This window comes from Drosophila willistoni (genome assembly GCF_018902025.1).
Source record: "Drosophila willistoni isolate 14030-0811.24 chromosome XL unlocalized genomic scaffold, UCI_dwil_1.1 Seg141, whole genome shotgun sequence".
NCBI classification, from domain to species: Eukaryota; Metazoa; Arthropoda; class Insecta; order Diptera; family Drosophilidae; genus Drosophila; species Drosophila willistoni.
In genome coordinates, this window is record NW_025814052.1 from 8,573,094 (window position 1) to 8,592,278 (window position 19,185).

Genomic DNA, 19,185 nt, shown 5'->3' on the forward strand with positions numbered 1-19,185 from the left:
CAAAAAATACGAAAATGTACCTTTCAAATAAAATTTTTTTTGAGAATTACAATTAATTACATTCTGCGCAATTAATTCACAAGAACACCTTCATTTGCACCTGCATTAAAAAATGTGTGATTATTGCTTTAGTTTTCGTTACCTACATATCGTTTTTTTACGATAAATGCTAAAGTGGTGCTATTTTTATTATCGCAACTGTACGTCATAGATACATTCCATTCTAATGCCGATTTCGACAAATTGAACAAACCAAAGGCTATAAATTGTATTAAAAATGTGTGTGTTTACTGTTTTATTGTTTCGTTTAAACGGTTTATCCAAATACAGGTATAAATATAAATATATATAAGTATAAATCATTTTTTATCGACATTATTTTCTTGTTTTTTTTTTCTCTCTTTTTCATCATCATAATTTTTTCAACTTACAAAACTAGGACATAAATAAATTAAAAAAAAATATATATATTACGAAAATGATGTAAAAACTTAACGCACAAATAAAAAGAGGGGCAAAAAACACAAACATACATATGCATGTATTTATATATATGTATGTGTGTGTCGGGGGAATTCAAATTGGGTAAATACTTTTCAATAATTTCAATCAATTGTCTAGCAAATTGTTTTTCGTTTTGTTTACAATAATTAAATAATCTAAAACAGAGAATATCAATTTTACATTACAATATAAATGTTGTTTAGGATTTTTCTTTCATTTTTTTTTTTTTTGTTTTTAGTTTCATTTTGATACAATTAATAATTTTGCTTAGCGACTAAATAGATGTTTCATTTTTGTATAATTTCTTGTAGTTTTGTGTTTTTTTTTTTCTTTTTTTTGCTTAAGATCCTTAACAAACCAAAAAAAAATAGAAAGAAGAAGAAAGCACTTTATTGTTTCGGTTGCTGTTTCGCAATAAAAGGCAACTTGGTGTTTGTTTTTTTTTTTTGGATTCCTAATTACGGTATCCTGTTCCTGCAGATTTCTTCATTAGCCGCTGCAAGAAGAAAAATGGGCAAATTAATAAGGTTTTAAATTTTTCAAGGTGTCAATCATCGGAAAGAAAACAGTTTTCATGCAATAAAAACAACACACAGATATATAAATATGTATATAATAAAGATGCCTAGTCTAAAAAGAATGCATGGAATGGTGATTGGTTATTAGACGGGTAGAAAGGATCGATAGATGGAAAACGATAGCGAGAGCGATAGAGAAAGTGAGTGAGTGAGTGAGAGAGAGGACGACAACAATTTTCATTCTTCTCTTACTTTTGATTCTTGATTTTTGTATATTTTGCCATTATATTTTTGTTATATTCATCTTGTTCATCATCAACATCATCATCATCATCATCATATCCTTGATTATTATCGTCTTCTAGTGGTTGTTGTGGCGGTAGATGTTGTTGTTGTTGTTTTTTGGGGGTTAATTGTTTGAGTGCTTTTCTTTTTGTTTTGTGTTTGTTTTTGTTTTTTTTTTTCTTTTTGTCTTTTTGTTTTACAAATTTACAGTTTATACTTACTTTAAAAAGTCATTCATATTGATGTAATTTTTATAACTAAATAAAGAGAAAATACATACATAATAGAAATGCAATTTGATAAGTATAAATAAGTAAAATGCACAAACAAACAATCTTAACATAAACTAAACAATTAAAAATGTTAGTTACACTTTAAACATGCGTGTGAAAAGCAAGCTAATATACAACATAAAAAAAAAAACAAAGAAAAAAAAACACAGAAAAAACATTGCAATATTCTCGCTAGAATTATTGATATATGCCAACAAATTCTTGGGCGGAAATGAGAGAGAATTGATGAAATATTTCATCTCCATTGCCTGCTCACTCACCTCTTGGCCGATGTGGTACGTGAATAAGGGTTTTGCAGTATTTTCGGATGTGTTTCCATAACACGCAATAATAGATTATCCAGATAATCCTCTAGCTCCTTGACTCGCTGTCGCTGCAACAGAGCCTCGTTCTCCATTCCATTCGCAATCAGCATCAGCTCCTGTGATTAACAATCATAAAAATGTAACACAATGTAAGATGGGATAATAAGGCTTGTTTTTTGCTTACCTCTCGCGATTTGCCTTCATATTTTTTGGCTAATTGGGCAGAGATCTCCGATCGTCGTTCGGCATGTGAACCTCCAGATTTCTCGTGGCCAATGATAATGCGTTCTGTTGACTTGGGACTGGGTGAATTGCTTTCACTATCATTATTATGTTTATCTATAAAGCAGAAAGAAACACGATAAATTATTGTTGAGCCAAGAATTCTTCCTTCAAGTAATTATTATTTCAAAACTAGTTCCGGCGCATATGCAAAAAACACGCAAGTATGTGGCAAAATGAAACTGAGTTAATGCGTAACACAATAATGAAAAAAAAAATTAAACACATTATGACTAAAAGGACATCTTCTAGAAAAAAAAAAAAACTAGGTATATCCATGAAACAGGTTCATTTTCGAAATCTTTTCAAACGAAAAGTTGAAAAAGCAAACGAAATTAGATTGAAAACAATATGGATTTGAAACTAGTTCCGCTGGCGGATGCACAACAAAACATGTTCTTTTCATTACTCCTTTTTGCAAAATAAATAAGAAATTTAAAAAAAAAAAAAAAAAAATCAAGTACGATAACGTAACATGTGAGGTACAGGATATGATGGAATTGATGATATATCTATATATAGGTATATATGATTAGACAGACGACAATGCCAAACGAGATAAGAGATGGGAACAGCTTAAAGGACTAAGAGACAGAGAGTATATGGAGGGTGGGTAAGGAAACTAGTTTGAAATTGCGAATACATGGATTGATTTTTCATGTATGGTAAAAAGTGATTTAGGTCGGAAGGTGGGGGAGGAGGAGTTGGGAGGATTTTTGATATTATTCCTCATTCTTCTTCTAAATGTGCTATTGCTATTGTAAAATTTTCTGTTATTGTTGTTGCAGATCCGCCAGCCAGAAGCGCCTCCCTCTTCCACTTTTCCTGCCGCTGCTCACCTCGCTTGTGCCCATATTTGAATTTTCCCAATCGCTGCTGTTTCTCGCCACGTCCATTGGCCGCAAGGCCACCACCCAGTTCCTCTTTGGGTGATTGCTCCGGTGTGAGAATGAAATTGGCTTCCAGTTGTGAGTTTTCAATGGGCTGGCCAATAAGCTGTTGTTGCTGTTGTTGTTGCTGTTGCTGTTGTTGTTGCTGTTGCTGTTGTTGTTGTTGTTGCTGCTGTTTGGCAAAGCTAAGAAGTCTTTGATCCTCTTGGCGACGTTTGATACTCTTTTGCTCTTCGAGCTCACGCTGTAGGGCATCTTCCTCATCACGTAGTCTTTGCTCATTCAGACGCAACTCCTCCTCGAGGCGGGCATCTTCAGCTTCTCGCAGGCGGCGAGCTTCTCGTTCAGTTTTCTCATCCTCCTCAGCCTTTTGTTGCTGCGACAGTTGCTGGTTAGAGAGAGCTCGAGGTTGGGGTTTCGGCATTGGTTGCTCCGTCTCCCTGCGTTGCTCCTCGTCAGTGTCATTGTCATCGCCGTAAATGGCTGTGCTATTCCTAAGCTCAAATTGGGCAAAACTGGAATTTAGATCCTCGAAATTACGTTGCTCCACAACGGGTGAGAAGAGCGATGTGGTGATTGTTGGTGCCGGCACTGGCGGCGGTGGCCCTCTTGGAGCTTCTTCTTCTTCAGCCTCAGAGCTTGATGATGATGATGATGTTGATGTTGTCGATGCTGAGGTGACGGAGGAAGTGGATAATCTAGTTTTTGTTGGTGCCTCTTCAATTGTTGCGGGCAAAGGCACACGACTCTCCCAGCTACGTCGTTTAAGAGAATCACTATTGCGAGCATCCAAATCTAAATACAATTTGCTGGCCCATTCATCGTTAGTTTGCTGCTGCTGCTGCTGCTGCTGTGGTTCCTCTTTGTGCTTTGGTGGCGAAGGTGACGGCGGCGTCGGTGGTAGCGGCAGCTGCTCTTCCTTTTGCCTAGGCGGCTTTGAGGGAGGCGACGGCTGCGGTGGCGATGGCGTCTGCTGCGACTGTGGGTGTTGTGCCCGTACACTGAAGTCTAGCTCAAGCTGTGCCATCTCCTTTACATTATCAAGCTGCATTTTGGCCTCATCGTCATCATGCAAAGTCCTTGCATCCGGCTTACCTCCATTCATTTTGGCTGCGGCTGCGGCTGCTGTTCCTCCTCCTCCATTATTTAGCAATGGCGATGGATTTCTTGGTGCAAAATTGGCCAATGGCGCCTGTAAGCCTCCTCCTCCACTATTTCTTTGTATATTTAGAGAACTACCTGAACTTTTGTGCGATAAATTATCAAAGACAAATTCATCTTCATCCTCACTGATGACACCCGGATCAGCTTCGCCGGCACGCTGGCCCTGACCACGCCTCCGGCCACCCGTCGAACTGGTGGGTGTGCCCAGGCTAGCGAATGAACCACTAAACGAACTATTATCATCACCGCCATCCGACGGATGTTTCTTTTTCCCTTTGATATGCAATATCGAGCCGGCAAACTTTTTAATGCTCTTCCGTTTCTCGCCCTTGCCAATGGAAAAGAGACTGCCGCCCACAGAGCTTGCTAGTTGGCCAATTGATGATTTGTGCCCAGTTTTGGAGACATCGTTCAACGAGCCCGATTTGACAACAAACGCAATACGAACTTCCAATTCGCCGCGCTCTTTGTTCTTTTTCTCTTTGCCTGGTTTACTTTCCAGCTTAAACCATTTGGCCCTGGGTCGATCATAGACATCCATTTCGTTTAATGGCAATGTGGCCTGGCCAAGAAACTCATCAATGCCCAGATTATTGCGATGCAGACATGTCAATGTTAATTCAGCTCGATTTCCCTGATCCGGTATTTTTCTGTACAAAACAAATAAATAATGAATAAAAAATAAAACAAATTAATATAAAATTTGTATTTCATACTAACAATTCGCATTCCTCATTCCAGTTAACAGTCGGCTCGGCCTTGTCCTTAACCGATGTTTGATATTTCTCTTTGCCCAGGGCAATGGTAACAAAGCAATTGTTGGTGCCATTTTTGCCTTTGGTTAGCAATCCGCGCGCTCGCTGAACTGCAATAAATGAAAATAAAATGCAAAGATAATGAAGCATTAAGATAATGAAATTAAAATTCAATCATTCAGCTTAAGTCTAATGCGAAAATTGACCAAAATGGTTCCCTTTATTCCCTTATTCCCTTGCGATTGCAGATTAAGGGAATTTCATTTTCAAAAGTTCGACAAGTTAATCAGTTGAACAGGGAATTTCACACGATTTACATATAATCAAGTTTAGTATATTTTTTAAGTTTTGTTATTCCATTATTCCCTCTTTGGACCGAATATACCTAGTCAAAGGCAGTCGAATAATAAGATCTTCGATCGTTTCAAAGCAAGTCAACGATCAATCGTCATTGAGCTCACTCTTAGAAAAAATATTTTTTAAATAAATTTAACCCTGAAGTGCATGACTTTGGTGATTTATTTGATTGTCAATCAAAATAATAATGCAATACAATGCAAATAATAATAAAAATTAGGAGGTTATAAGTAAGGGTTCAAGTCGGGTAGCTGGCAACTAAAATCACTGAAATCGCGTGAATACCCCTTACAGAGTGTTAACGCGCGTTTATTGAAGAAAACACATCTGTGTTATCGCAGATATCAAATTTCGTGGCGCCTAGGGGTATGCAGGGGTTTGTCAATCTTTTTTCGCTCCATTTAGTTCCAATTCCCAACTCGTTTTAGCCTCGCAGACATGGTATGGACATTGCAATTCTGGAGTTCTTAATCAAGGTCTGATGCTGATGATGATAATAGATGATGGTTCAAGACAATCTGCTCACTGTTTTTTGTGCTGCCATTGAAATAAACTTCTTTTGAAGATTGATCTTGAGCCGGCTTAAATGCGAGGAACGACTTCAATTTCAAGAAGTTTCGATATGTTTTAAACATTTCATTCTATGATTAAGCGGACAAAAATTTCAGTAGGTTTGGTTCCCGAATGGCAAGGCGATTCATTGATCCCATATGCATATGTATAAGTAAAAGCGTTATAAAGACTTAATTGCCAAAAGTCAACGAAATGCATTTAAAGGTTAATTAAAATTAAGTGTAAGATCATTTATATTGGCTTTACTCAAGGGTTTTTACACATGTTTGACTATTTTTTTTTTACCTATTTTGCAACAGTTCTAAAAATATTACAAAGTTTCAACGAACACAAAAGAAGCACAATAAAAAAAGAAGTTCATTCCCATTTGCCACTTTCATATATTTTTGTTTGTTTCTTTCTTGCTGTTGTTTTTTGTAAAATAAAAAACATTGGCTATGGGCGAATGACTTAATTAAGTAATTTTGATTTGAGACGACGATGTTTTCGGTTGCCATTTCCGGCAGCTGTGTCAACAGAACACCCAACCAACCAACCATCCGACCCCACCAAACATTTCATTTCCCTCCCTCCCGCACTTTACTCTTTGCTCTGCCGTTTCGCCTATGCGAAGTGTAATACAAAACTTAAAAAAATTAATAAAACATTCGTCGCACGAGTGACTCACATTTAAAACAAAGAAGAAGAAGACGAGCGAAAAACAAAAGGCAACACAAACCATTAGAGTTTCACTCATGACCTCGAAGAGTAACCCGGACAAGAAGCAAAAGAAGAAGAAGAGCATCCGGCACTTTGCGATTTGTGGCTGCTGCTGACGATGGATAAAAACCACAAACCGAAAACTCACTGCATAAATATTTTAATATTTTCAATGATCCCATCATTGTATTTGAAATAAGTTCCATTTATCCAGTTACATATATGCATAAGAATACCAAAAGTTCAGAGGAGAATGATATTCACATTTCTTTGGTCTCTATCTAGTTTGAAAAGTTTTTTAACTAAAACTAACTTTTTTAACTTAAGTGGGACCATAAGGAAAAGCGTTAGAGAGCCCTTAATCACCTTTCGATAATCTGACACTAGCTTGCTTAGAATTCCAGTGATAATTCAAGTTCTATAACGATTTGAACACAAACACTTTGCGCCTTTTTCAAGAATTGCTTTTAAATAAGGAGTTACACTCATGAGACATTTGGAAAATTTTCGTCTCGTCTACTTGTACCAAACAAAAAGTAATATAAAACATGGCCAAAACACTTGCCAACTCTGAAGCTCTATTGTTTAGTAGGTTCAGCATTTAATTTGTCAAGTTTCCTCATATTTAATAATCTACATATATTATATAATTTTTTAATTTAAAAATTTGCTACGATTCAAACCAGCTGAAACTACAAAATTACAAATTTGTAATTAACTAGAAAGGTTTTTCCCATGCAGTAGACTAGGAACTTTAAAAAATATGCATATTTTTAACTAAATAGCTTGAGTTACAAAAAAAAATCAACTTTTTAGGCAACAAAAAATTGTCGTTTTGTTGCTGCCAATAAGTCAATTTTTCTAACGATCAACGATATAAAATAAATGATTAGTTTGAATTTTGGTTTTTTTTTATTTGACTGCACAAACCGAAAACATTATTCTCTGCGTTGGTAAAATGCAGCTTGAACAGTCTTAGTTCTAGTCTGTATGTATATACCTACAATCTCTACAATATTAACTTGAAATTGAAAATGCGTCTTTGAGAAAAAAACTGTTTAAAAAAGACATTTCATAGATAGCTGCAAATTACTTGTTTCTATTTTTATTATCATTGCCTTAGAAGGTCACTTTAAAATAAGTTTAAGAGACTAAAAATTATTAATTTTAAAACCAGAAAAGTATTGAAAAAATGCAAGTATTATAATTTACCACGGACAACTCTAGATAATATTAAGGGGATCTTTTTGGAAAGCAAAATTTTTTCGATTTTTTTGAGTTTAAATTATGCTTTGAAATATATGTAAGAATATCGTCCCAGATGGGTTTATTAAAGTTTGAAATACTTTGGAAGATAATTCGTTTTTTTATAAGGCAATGTTTTCGACTCTACGAAATTGTTTTTTATGATTCGAAATATCGATAATTTAGTGACCTACCGGGGAGTCTGGATTCTTCCGGGTTTTTTTTTCTAAAATAGATATTTCAAGTGTTTTTAAAGAAACTCATTTATTATTTTGTTGTCTCAAAAACATTACTAGCAATTTTTTTGGCTAAAATTTAATATGAAAATATATTTGTTAAATATTTGCATTAAAACCTGTTGCGAAAATGTTTGATTTTATGTTTTTGACTTATTATTTTATAACCCACATTCAATAATTTTGATGCCACAAAGTCGTTACTTTACTACGCTAAAACTAGTTGGGAACTACAACTCGATGAAGGGAAAAAAGTAAGGCACGATTTTCTAAAGGTTTTCATTCAACTTGTTTCAAATATATAAGTCAAATTGATTCTTCATTGGATATTGCTCATAATTTTTGGTAAAGTTTAGCAACTCTTTAACAACAATTTCGCTATAACCGAAATGTAGGTCTCTCTGCTTGTAGTTTCTCCTCTTCAATTATTATTTGTGGGGCATTATTTGTCGTGTTTTCTGTTGGCGTGGGCGGCGGGTTGGCTGTGTGGTTGGCATTTTTTTATCTTTCGCCGCGTTTTGTCATTGGGATGACGCCAACCTTAGTAGGTTGGTTGGTTGAATCGGTTAGTCGTTGCTTGCTTGTTGTCATCGCTACAATAATAACAACAACAACTAAAAACCTCCTCAATTGAAATGTGAAAAGTGCAAACAATTTGTCGCTTTTGTCGTTTTTGCGTTTTGGTTTTGGGTTTTTTTTCTGTTTTGTTTCCTTTCTTTTATCATGCTCATTTGACGATAACTCGGGATGCCCGTCCCGTGACTCAGAAAGACTAGCAATAATACTGGCGCACATGAAAAATTCGAAAATAGAAATGCCAAAGTGAAAATGAAATTAAAGACATTTTTTCGTGATTTCGGACAGTTGGCTATATCGTCTATAATGCTGAGTTCAATGGATTTACGTCATTGCGGCATAGAAAATCGCTCTGTTTCATATTTATCGATTTTTTTAAGAAAATCGTCGATATTGTATTAGCTCATTTTGAGAAAGAAGTGTCTTGATTTGAAGGATATTAGACACATCCATGCCTTAAGCCAATTTAAACTTGAAATGGTTTTTATACAGATTTCGATTAAGCATAAGCCATCGATAGTTATCATGACTTTTTTCTGATGAATTGAGCTTTCAATAGATTCTGAAAACGTTAGTAATCATAATTTCATTCTAGAAATACATTTTCTTGAGACTTTGGGCTTAAAGGATTTTGGATTCAGATATTCCCTCTCAACATACGTCTGGGAATTATTGTCTTGGCTTATATAGATAGAATCCAGGTATTTATGACAAAGTTAAATCCGATTTCGCAGGCATTTGAGCCAGACTTTGCGCGTAACCAAATTTGTTTACTGCCGAACAATTTGGCGTTTCGAATGTTCCGCTAAGGCGAATTGAGTTGCTGATGTTGGCCATAAAAAGCAGACCAACTTAACGGTTGGTCAGCTGGTATGTCGGTCGGTCGGTCGGTTGGTAGGTTGCCGCTCGCCCCTGTTACACCTCCCACTCGTTCAATTCTGTTTCTCTTTCAGTCACTCTCCTCTTTGCCCCATCTTTTCTTTAAATGGTTGCGGCTTTTTGGCGCTGTTAGCCATATAAATACATTTGCCCATTTGCCATTTAGCATTTTCTATTTTGGCAAGGTCTACCAACCCCCTCCCCTTTCTCATCATTATAGTCTGGTGGTCTTGGTCATTATCATATGTATATCCATCCATTAGTCTTTTGCACATTTAGGTGTTGTTGTTGTTTTTCTTACTATTATTATTGACTCGGTATTGGAATTCAAATTGGAGGGGGCAAAAAGGAAAGACATTTGAATACATTTCTTTCTTTCTTCTTGTGTCTCACTTAAAACTTACGGGTTTTCTCTTCTTTCGTCATCTTTCTTCTGCTTCTTCGTTGTTGTTGCTGTTGTTGTTGTTAAGAGATTGCCTTTAACCTCAATTGCATAAAAACACTTGCCAAATTGGCTTAAGTTATAATGTTTATGGCGAGAAGAGAAACGGAAGAAAACAAAAAACTGTTAATGCGATAATAATTGTTACAGAAGGAAGGGAGAAGGAAAGGAGGGAGGGAGGAGAAGGCGTTGGCCACCACCACCCACCAAATCAGCAGCAGCAGCGTCCAGCAGCAAAGGCGGCGATGGCAGATCGAAAATATTTTCATCGTTTTCTCTTTCAATTTTCACCATTTTCTCATGCAACGAGCAACAACAACCTAACACTTTTCACTTTAATTAAATTTTACTTGTTTTCTGTTTGTTGTATTTTTTTTTTTTTGTTTTTTCTTAATCATTATGAAATTTTTTCATTTGCAAATTACGTAAAACTAACGATAGAAAGAGGCAAATTTTTTTGCAATAATTTGTTTTTTTATTTTGTTATTATTTAACAAAAACAAACAAAAAAAATAAATAAATAAAACAAAACGGAATTGTAAAATTCTTCTCTCACTTTTTTATTAATCGATTAAGTTTTGCAACATCACTCACGCTATTAATGTTTATATCTAGACCCATCGACTACCAGACTACCAAGATACCCTATACAGACACCCACACCCATTCATAAGAGCATCTGCTGATACAATAGACTCCAGATAGAAAAAGATAAAAAGGCGATGGCAACCCATCGATATTAGTTGGCAAAATAATCGATAGTACAAAATTAAGAGACAGATCCGCGTAAACTCTCAATAGTAACGGTAAATCGCAGTAAGATAAACCCAAATGGTCTAAGCAGGGGTTTGAAAAAACGGTTTTCGTCGAAGAAAGATCCTTTTGTAAGCCTGAATCTGGATCTAGCTTTTTGACATTTTAAGAGAGGAAATTGTTCTTGTACAACGAAACTATAGTTTAGGCAGTAAAAAAATTGATTTTGATTGAGGATTATTTCCTTATTTTTCCCCCATGAAGAATAAATATGAAAAACTTGGGTTGCTCATGAATGAGTGAACGATACAGAGTTGTTCACTTAACTGAGCCACTGAATATGTTGTTCTCTTCCAACTGTTCTTTTTTGGTCACTATTTCGCTTCATTTCCTCCGAGGTTCCTTAGAATTTTTAATTTCATTGCTATTTCATTATTTTTCGTTTAGAGAACATTTTGTTTACAAAATGCGTTCGAGTTTTCAAGTCGTTTTGCAGACCTTGCTTTTGATTCGATATAGTAAATCTTACCTAATGTTACTTAAACCGGTGATAATTGTTCTTGTCATTTGCTTCATCGCCAAACATTGATACGAAATGGGCTTGGAATTCATATTACTCATTGCAATGGAATCTTTTTTTTTACCAACTGATATGATATGATGATGATATACACATTTTTTTATTATATGTATAAATGAGTCATTGCTCCAAAGCAGTTATCAGAGGGTAAAGTAGAGAAATCTTAAGGGATTTGCTGCAGTTGTTTTCAGCTACAATTCTATATAGGATCTACAACTTGACTAAATGCCGCTCGCGTTTTTTGTTGTTTGGTGTTGTTTTTTTTTTTAATATTTGATTGTCAATTTAATTTGAAATGCTTCACATGGCTGGTTTAGTTTCCACACACACAAACACCCTCAACACACACACATTTACACACACACGCGAAAAAAATGAATGCGCCGCTGCTGCACCTTTATTTGCGATGCGACCCCAAAAGTCAACAATGGGTGGGTTTTGTTTGGCCTTTCCGAGAGACGAGTAGACTGAGACGGAGACAGATAGCTAGAGAGCGAGAGAGACAGACTACTAACCGGTTGGAGGTCAACTTTTGGGTTAATTAATTTCAATGAAATCATTTCTCAGTTGACATTTCGTCGTTTTCGCCTTTCCCTCTACGATTTCCGTTTTCATTGTGCACCAGGGAACATCCCCCTAACAACCATTCACCCACTGCCCCATCCCCGCCCTACCCATCTAGTTAGTAATGTGTTGCCGACGCCCTTTCAAAAACTTCAAGTAATCCTTCTCGACTTTTACCATATATATATGTATATTTAAGTGAAGTATTCGGTTACGTGAAAATCGCTTGATAAACTTTTGACACAACTCTATCATTTCGTATAACTTGTAGTTTTCAGTTGCTATAAGATTTATCTCTTGAACATATTTATACAGAATTAATCACTTTAGTGTTCAGTTTATTTAATGTTTAAACTAAAATGTATGAAAATATACCTTAAAAGTCATCACGACAAAGAAATCAGAATTATATTCTTCTCATTTAAGGGTAAATGGTTTCTATCATTGTCAGAGTGTTTAATCGACATTCTGAGATTTATGTTCATAATTACATCTCTAGCAAGAAAAAATTAGGATAAAGAAGCGATTGAACAAAAAGAAAAATTGAGCAAAGTAGAACATTTAAGTTAGGTAAACTAATGGGGAAGACTTTTAGTTAGGCACGCTTTTTTCTTAGAGTTAGGAGACACCCCTTTACACATTTCTCAGGGACTTTCCTTGAGGATCGCATACTGCACGTTATTTAATGCCAACTAGTTTCTCCCACACACATACACACGCACACGGATAGATGGTCCTAATAATGCCCTACACCTAATCGCTGTTAACTTGATTAATTTAATTTTAATCGATGAACCCATTTCTCTTAATCATTTGATGAAAACTAAAGTTTCGATGAATGTTAATGGAGAACTAGTAATGAAAGGTGATGATAGAGAGATTTCTTTATTTTTTGGAGAGGAGCAGCGGCAGCAGAATGTGGCAAGAGTTGCCCATTGAATTGCACCTGATTGTAATGGCCATGTCGTCTCTCTCCTACTATATATAGAGACACAAACACAGACACACATTGTATGTACATGTACTCAAGGCAGATCAACAGAGAGATTTTGGGGAGCAATTGCCTCTTATTAGCATGCATGGTTAGCCACCGCTGCTGTTGGCTTGCCGTTGGCCATTGGCCTCACCATTTCTTGGGAGACACAGCAACTAACAATCGCTTCGTCTGTTTTATATCTCAGACTCTCTGACATTATGGCACGCCTTCTCTATACAATCCCCGCCCTGCCCTGCCCAGCCCTGCCTTACCTTACCTTAGCCTCAAGAACGCACCAAAACGAAGAAAATGGGAACAAGCCAAAAAAGAACTAAGAAATCTTGAAATAAAATGCGTGAGGTGAATTGAGAAATAGATGAAAACACATACATACATATGGACGAATGGATAATGATACATAGCTTGCTTCCAACTCCATTTTCTTTTCAAAATTCTATGCATTTAGAGAAGATTATAAAATTAGAAAAATTCCAAAGAAGCAAAAACAATGTGTATCGCAATTTAATGCAAATTAAAGTAAAACCGACTAAACTTTGTGCTCTAATCTAAATAAATCTTTAAATCTTATCAACATCAAATAATTTTTCATCTGCCCTTTTATAAAATTAATGTTGAATATTTTAAAAGATGGATGATTTGGCCAAATGCTATCGGGATCCTGGGAACTCGAAGCATTATTCTGACAAGTATTAAGATTTTTTATTTTTCCAACAAACAAAAGAAAAAACTCCAATGTTTAAGAGACACTCTAAAGTACATTCAAGCATATGAATGGAGGGGAAATGTAGGTATCGGTTGACTCTCCAGAGACTTGGGTCTACTTCTTCGCTTCAGTTGAATAATTTTTGCGCTTGTGCGAGAGATTTTGAAATGAAAATAAGTTAAGGTGATGTGAAAGGAAATTACAATTTCAAATGGAATGGAATAATTCTATGCAAGGCGTGGTATTTGAAAGAATCTCGAAAATGTACGAGACGGGGGGCCGGCCTACTCACAGGGAGCGGGGTGGGGAGGGGTTGAAACTCTACGACGACTGCAAACTGGAACTCTAAAGTGGATGTTGAAGTAAAGTGTGTAATCAATTGCGTTAAGATGGCAACAGAGAAAAATGCCTGAGTGTGTGTGTGTGTGTCTGAATGTGTGTGTGTGTACGATCATCAGACCTGTTTCTTCAATTTTAAATGGGTCGGACGGGGAGCAATGAAACGTAACTGTTAAGAGTGCATCGGCAAAAAGCGCGCGGCGATATTATTAAAACGGATCACGCAATAAAACGGCGCACAGAGAACTCGCAGAGAAAGAGAAAAAGAAAGAAACAAAACGGGAGAATTCTGAAACCAAACGGTCAACAACAAGTAATGATCATCATGATGATGATGATCGCACCAGATTTTCCATTTCTCTAAAAGTCACAAAGAATTGGTAGAACTTCAAAGCAAACACACACACACACACAAACACATACACAGGAGACTAGACAGGTTAATAAGGTCCAAAATGATTATTATAAACAGTTTGCTTTTTGTTTTTGAGTTTGTGACTTTTGTGACTTGCGGTGATCATCATCATCATCAAAAAATGCATAAATTAAACTTTAGACTGGAGGGCAACAGAGTTGACACAATTAGAAAACATAATATCTTTATAGGGTAGATGAAATCGCCTTCTCTGTCCCTCTCTCTCTCTGTCTTAACAAAAAGTCGCCCCCCTTCCGGCCATAAGATCAAAAGAAATACTATATTGTATATATGTATGTACATACATAAGTACATCAGACAGGGTGACGAAGAGATGGTGGAGGAGCAACTGAAGTTTAGTTTTTGGTTCCGCTTTAAAAGTCTTAAACGCATTCGTCTCACATTATTATGAACAACAAACATATTTTTCTCAGACTTGTACATTACGAAACTTATTAGTTAGTTGCTCGGCTTTAAAATTAAAAGCAAACGTGACTCAAATGAAATGAAAAACTTGCGGCACTTAAAAGTGCAATTTCAAACAGAAATACTTTCGATAAAACAAGCCCATTTTAATCGTTCTACGATAACTAAAATGTTTAAGCATTTCAAAATCGCAGCAGGTAGCCAGAAAACGGGAGAAAGATTACCGGAGGACTCTATGTAGGTCTCTTACACAAATCTCAAAATGAAAATTGCTTTGGTATTTAAAATTTGAACACTTGTCAATTGAAGGTAGAAAACAAAACATCGCGCTACGAGTGATATAAATTTCAATAGAACATCGATGTCAATACATGACATATGTATGCATGTGTGTGTGCTCTGAATAACTTAGCAGGCTGCTGGCCGCGCTGTAGGCAGCGTTTAAGCAAAGCCGATTTATATTTTTTATACCTTGTATTCTATTTATCCGATCTTGAAGAAATTTGGGGATATAATCTTTTACATTATTAACTATCTAATAAGTAAATTTCATAAAAATGACTCAACTGCTTCGCTGATTTTCGTATAGCACTAAAAGATATAGTGGGCAGATCGGCACGATTTTCATACTTTATCTCACGCAGGCTATAAATAGCATAAATACAATTACAATACCTTGACGAAGTGCACCGAAGGACGGACGCACAGATGGACACAGCTATATCGACATAGCTTATCATGCTGATCAAGAATATCTATGTACATACATATATACTTTATGTGGTCGAAAACGTCTCCTTCTCTGTGTTACACACATCTGACCAATTTAATATCACCATCTGCTAATTGGGATATAAACCTTGCAAATCAAAATTCTGTTTAGCTGATTCGGGCTATAGTCTACTTATTTCGTCTGGTAACATTTTGGGAGTCGCTGAAAAACCCTTGGCCTAATCTTTGTAGTCATTTTGAAAAAATGCGCTTAAAAAGGTTGTTTGAAGAACGTCACAATGATATATGACAAATAGATCCGATGTGTTTCCAAAACATCGATGCATCCGCTTAACTTCGACATCAACAAAGACATCGGTAAGCATCGAGAAACATCCATTTCTGAGATTTCGATCGGAATAGACTTCAAACGATTAGAGTGTGAATTTTATATGAAATTTATATGAAAAAGTACTTGCAAAAGAATGAAAAGGGAAAGTTCACAGCAAACTGAAATGAAATAGTTTGGGTATTTTTTTTTTAAGTTAATAAGGTAAGGCACTCCCCAAGAAATGATGGAAAAAAACCACATCAAATGACTAAAAATAATGCACGCAATTCATATATTTAATTTCTGAAGGGAGTGTCGAAAATATTATCTAATGTATGGTAGATAAAGGAGAAACAAACTTCCACAAATTCTACAAAGTAAATTAAACAAATTTTTTGTTACTTTGTGCTTTTCTTTATGCAATTTGATATAAACAGCTGTCTAAATTTGATTTTGTTTGCATTTTTAAGTTTTTGGCGTACGCTCTCAACATCTCGACACAGACAAATATTGACACAAGTTTCGACAACAATAACAATAATAATACATAATACAGAGAGAGGTTTTTGGTTCGGATTGAATTTTTTAAGTTGTAAATAGAATAGAGTGAAAAATAATCGTACACACAAAGTCACCCCATGACTGGGATGATGATGATTTGTTTATTAATTGACGTCATTTGTCTGAGTCTGTTTTTTATAGCAATAAGTACATACATACCGTATATATGTACATATAAACAAATCACGCACGGGTAAACCCCGTTTAATGCAGGACCATGAACTGCTCGGAGGGTGGGGCGGGGGCGAGGGCAGGTGGGTACACTTGATCAAACGAAGGAAAAACATGAGTGAAATCCATTCCTAAAGTCTTTCACATTTCTTCCAGTGAGTAAATTCATAAAGCGAACATTAAAGGTGAACCAAGTGAGACAGAGATAAGACCAAGCGATTACAACAATCCAAGCGATTCGTAGATCAATCAATCAATTCACCTAATCAGTTGAGACCTCTATTCCATTGCACTGATTAGATTTTTGATTTGTTCTCTAAAGGCATAACATTGTGATGGGAAAATAAGTTTTTTTTCTTCTCCCAGAAAATGAAATGAAACATTTAAGTGACCAAAATGTATGAAACACGCAGAAGGATGGATCGCCAGAGACGATCTAGACTTTAGCCCGTGTATCGTGTTTTGAAATAGTTTTTACACTTGGTACATGGTAAAACAGTGTCAGACTTTAAATTCGTTTTAATGATCAAATTTATTGCCAATACTATTTAATCATATTGCTGATGGGAGGGGCAACGCCACAATGTTTATAGAGGAACTAACCCATCCTACTCAGTGAGTGGTGGGTGGTCACAATGACACATCTGATTGCTTAACCTTTTCCTTTACATCTTCCTGTGGGTTCTCGTCATTGCGGTTATATGAATATATCTGATTCATTCAAGACTAATAAACGACTTAAATTTGATAACTAATTATTGACCCTTATGGCTAAAAAATAATAGAATTTGCAGGGTGACCAAAACTAAGTAACAACTAATGGTTTAAACAGTTTAATGTTAGTAACAAATCAATTGCAAAAACCAGCTTTGCGATGAGTCATACATGTATACATATATATGTATATATTTATTTTATTCGTTAGCATTTTTGTTTCTCTTTTTTTTGCAACAGATTATATATTATTATATACATATATATATACTCAATTAATTATTTTGCTATTTGTTTTCATAATTTTAAGAGAGCGAATTCCGGCGAGAGACTTTTTCTCGCTCTCTCTTATTATGCCTCTCAGTATTATGATAGAATTTTGATTTCTCATTGACATTCAACCATAAACAAGAATCAGACAAAAAAAAAACAGAAGCAAAAAGAGAGGGAAAAAGGCAAGGCAACGTATGCTAAAGAATGCGAATTATGAAATCAAAATAAATCTCAACTACAAAGAAGAAGAATGCAAAAGAAAGAAAAAAAATCAAAACTAGCAAATAGCAAAAAAGAAAAAGGAACATCAGAAAGAGAAATACATATATTTTTGTTCTTCTTCTTCATCTTTCCGATGACTAAACACGTATGTATGTTCATATAAGAAAGAACGACAAAAAAGTGAGCTTTTATCTTATCAGTAGAAAATGTATTTCTATGTACACATACATAACTGTGCATGGAACAGGAAGATAATAGAAAAAAGGGATGTCAGCTTATTGGAATATAAAATCCAATTCACACATTGAATTTCGCATCCTGGCGCCAGCTGGCGGCCAATGTAATTTCATGGTAATCTTCTTTTAGACCACCTACAACTAGCAAAGGGCAAAGGAAGGGAGAAGCGACGCAAAGAAAACAAACAACGAAGAAGACAAAAAAGTGAAATTTTGAATAAAGTTATTTTCACCAACTAAACACAAACAGCAGCAATAAAAATAACAACAACAACTCTGTGTTTCCCTCTCTAGCTGCTTAACACACACACACACACACACACACACATACATAGGGACCGAAAACAAGTTTAATTTTTTTTAATGCGATTTATTTAACGGGTGTTTTTTCTTGTTGGGTTTTGTTTTAAACTCACCCGTTACACTGCAATGTGTTGGACTCCACATGTCGCTCTCTCGCCTGGTTCTTCCTCTACTGTTTGCTTTCTCTTCTTTTGGGTTCCAAAATATAGTTAGTTCTTTGGAATTTCTATCTTTCTTCTTTTTTGACCACAAATTCCTTAGCCTGCTGAGCCGTTATTTCATTTCACGCACACACAGACACAAACATAGACGCACGCACGCATACAACCGCGAAAATTGCACGCGCCGTTTTTGTTTTCAAATTGTAAAAATTTTTTATTTGTTGTTTAAAGGGCAAAATATATATGTGTGTATGTATGTATTATATATAGAGTACGCACAAACGCTTACAAACAAAAAACAAACAAAATATTTATTAGAAAGGCTAGGCACAAAAAGTAGTCGTTGGCGGTGGAAGTTACAGATGGAAAATCGCGTGCCGTACCGTAAATAAACAGAAACCGCGAAAGACACAAAATTCCCTTTGATTTTCAATCCAAGTAAAAAACAAAAATGTTTCGATTTTCCTTTTTTTCTTTCTTTCGCTATGCGTCTTTAACAATTCCTTCGTACGAACGGCCGCACAACCTCCCAACTTGAAAAGAAAACCAACACTGTAGAGATGGGAATTCCAACGATGGCACCATAGAGTGGTGCCACTATCGATAGATTACCAACTCTAAAACACTGCAAAATAACAACAATAAAACAACCCAGCGAACAATTTTATGTTCGGAAATGCAAATTAAGAATATCTATAATAATATTTTATATTTACTGTTAA

At 35.6% G+C, this 19,185-nt stretch overlaps 1 protein-coding gene across 4 annotated transcripts; it reads right to left on the reverse strand.

Annotated features, from left to right (window-relative positions):
* Nucleotides 1-266: 266 nt before the first annotated feature.
* On the reverse strand, nt 267-19,017 carry LOC6648884 (rab11 family-interacting protein 1). Of its 4 annotated transcripts, none has more exons than XM_023178933.2 (7): nt 18,416-19,017; nt 4,962-5,106; nt 3,027-4,891; nt 2,090-2,244; nt 1,861-2,021; nt 1,529-1,564; nt 267-1,000 (listed from the first exon to the last, which is right to left on the reverse strand). In XM_023178933.2, the coding sequence occupies exons 1-7, from the start codon at nt 18,444-18,446 to the stop codon at nt 994-996; spliced, it is 2,400 nt and encodes a 799-aa protein (XP_023034701.1). In that variant the 5' UTR covers nt 18,447-19,017; the 3' UTR covers nt 267-993. The 4 variants fall into 4 exon arrangements, with proteins under 4 accessions (XP_023034701.1, XP_023034702.1, XP_023034700.1 ...); XM_023178932.2 differs by lacking the exon at nt 267-1,000 and adding an exon at nt 1,331-1,383; XM_023178934.2 differs by lacking the exon at nt 1,529-1,564.
* Nucleotides 19,018-19,185: the final 168 nt, after the last annotated feature.

What these genes read in the sequence shown, in the direction of transcription:
- LOC6648884 (XM_023178932.2), bottom strand. Translation starts at nt 18,446, where the DNA reads ATGTGGAGTCCAACACATTGCAGTGTAACGG. An exon ending in TGGAATGAGGAATGCGAATT is followed by an intron (nt 4,892 to 4,961) that starts GTTAGTATGAAA and finishes TGTTTTGTACAG; the next exon opens with AAAAATACCGGATCAGGGAA. An exon ending in ATGAAGGCAAATCGCGAGAG is followed by an intron (nt 2,022 to 2,089) that starts GTAAGCAAAAAA and finishes TGTTAATCACAG; the next exon opens with GAGCTGATGCTGATTGCGAA.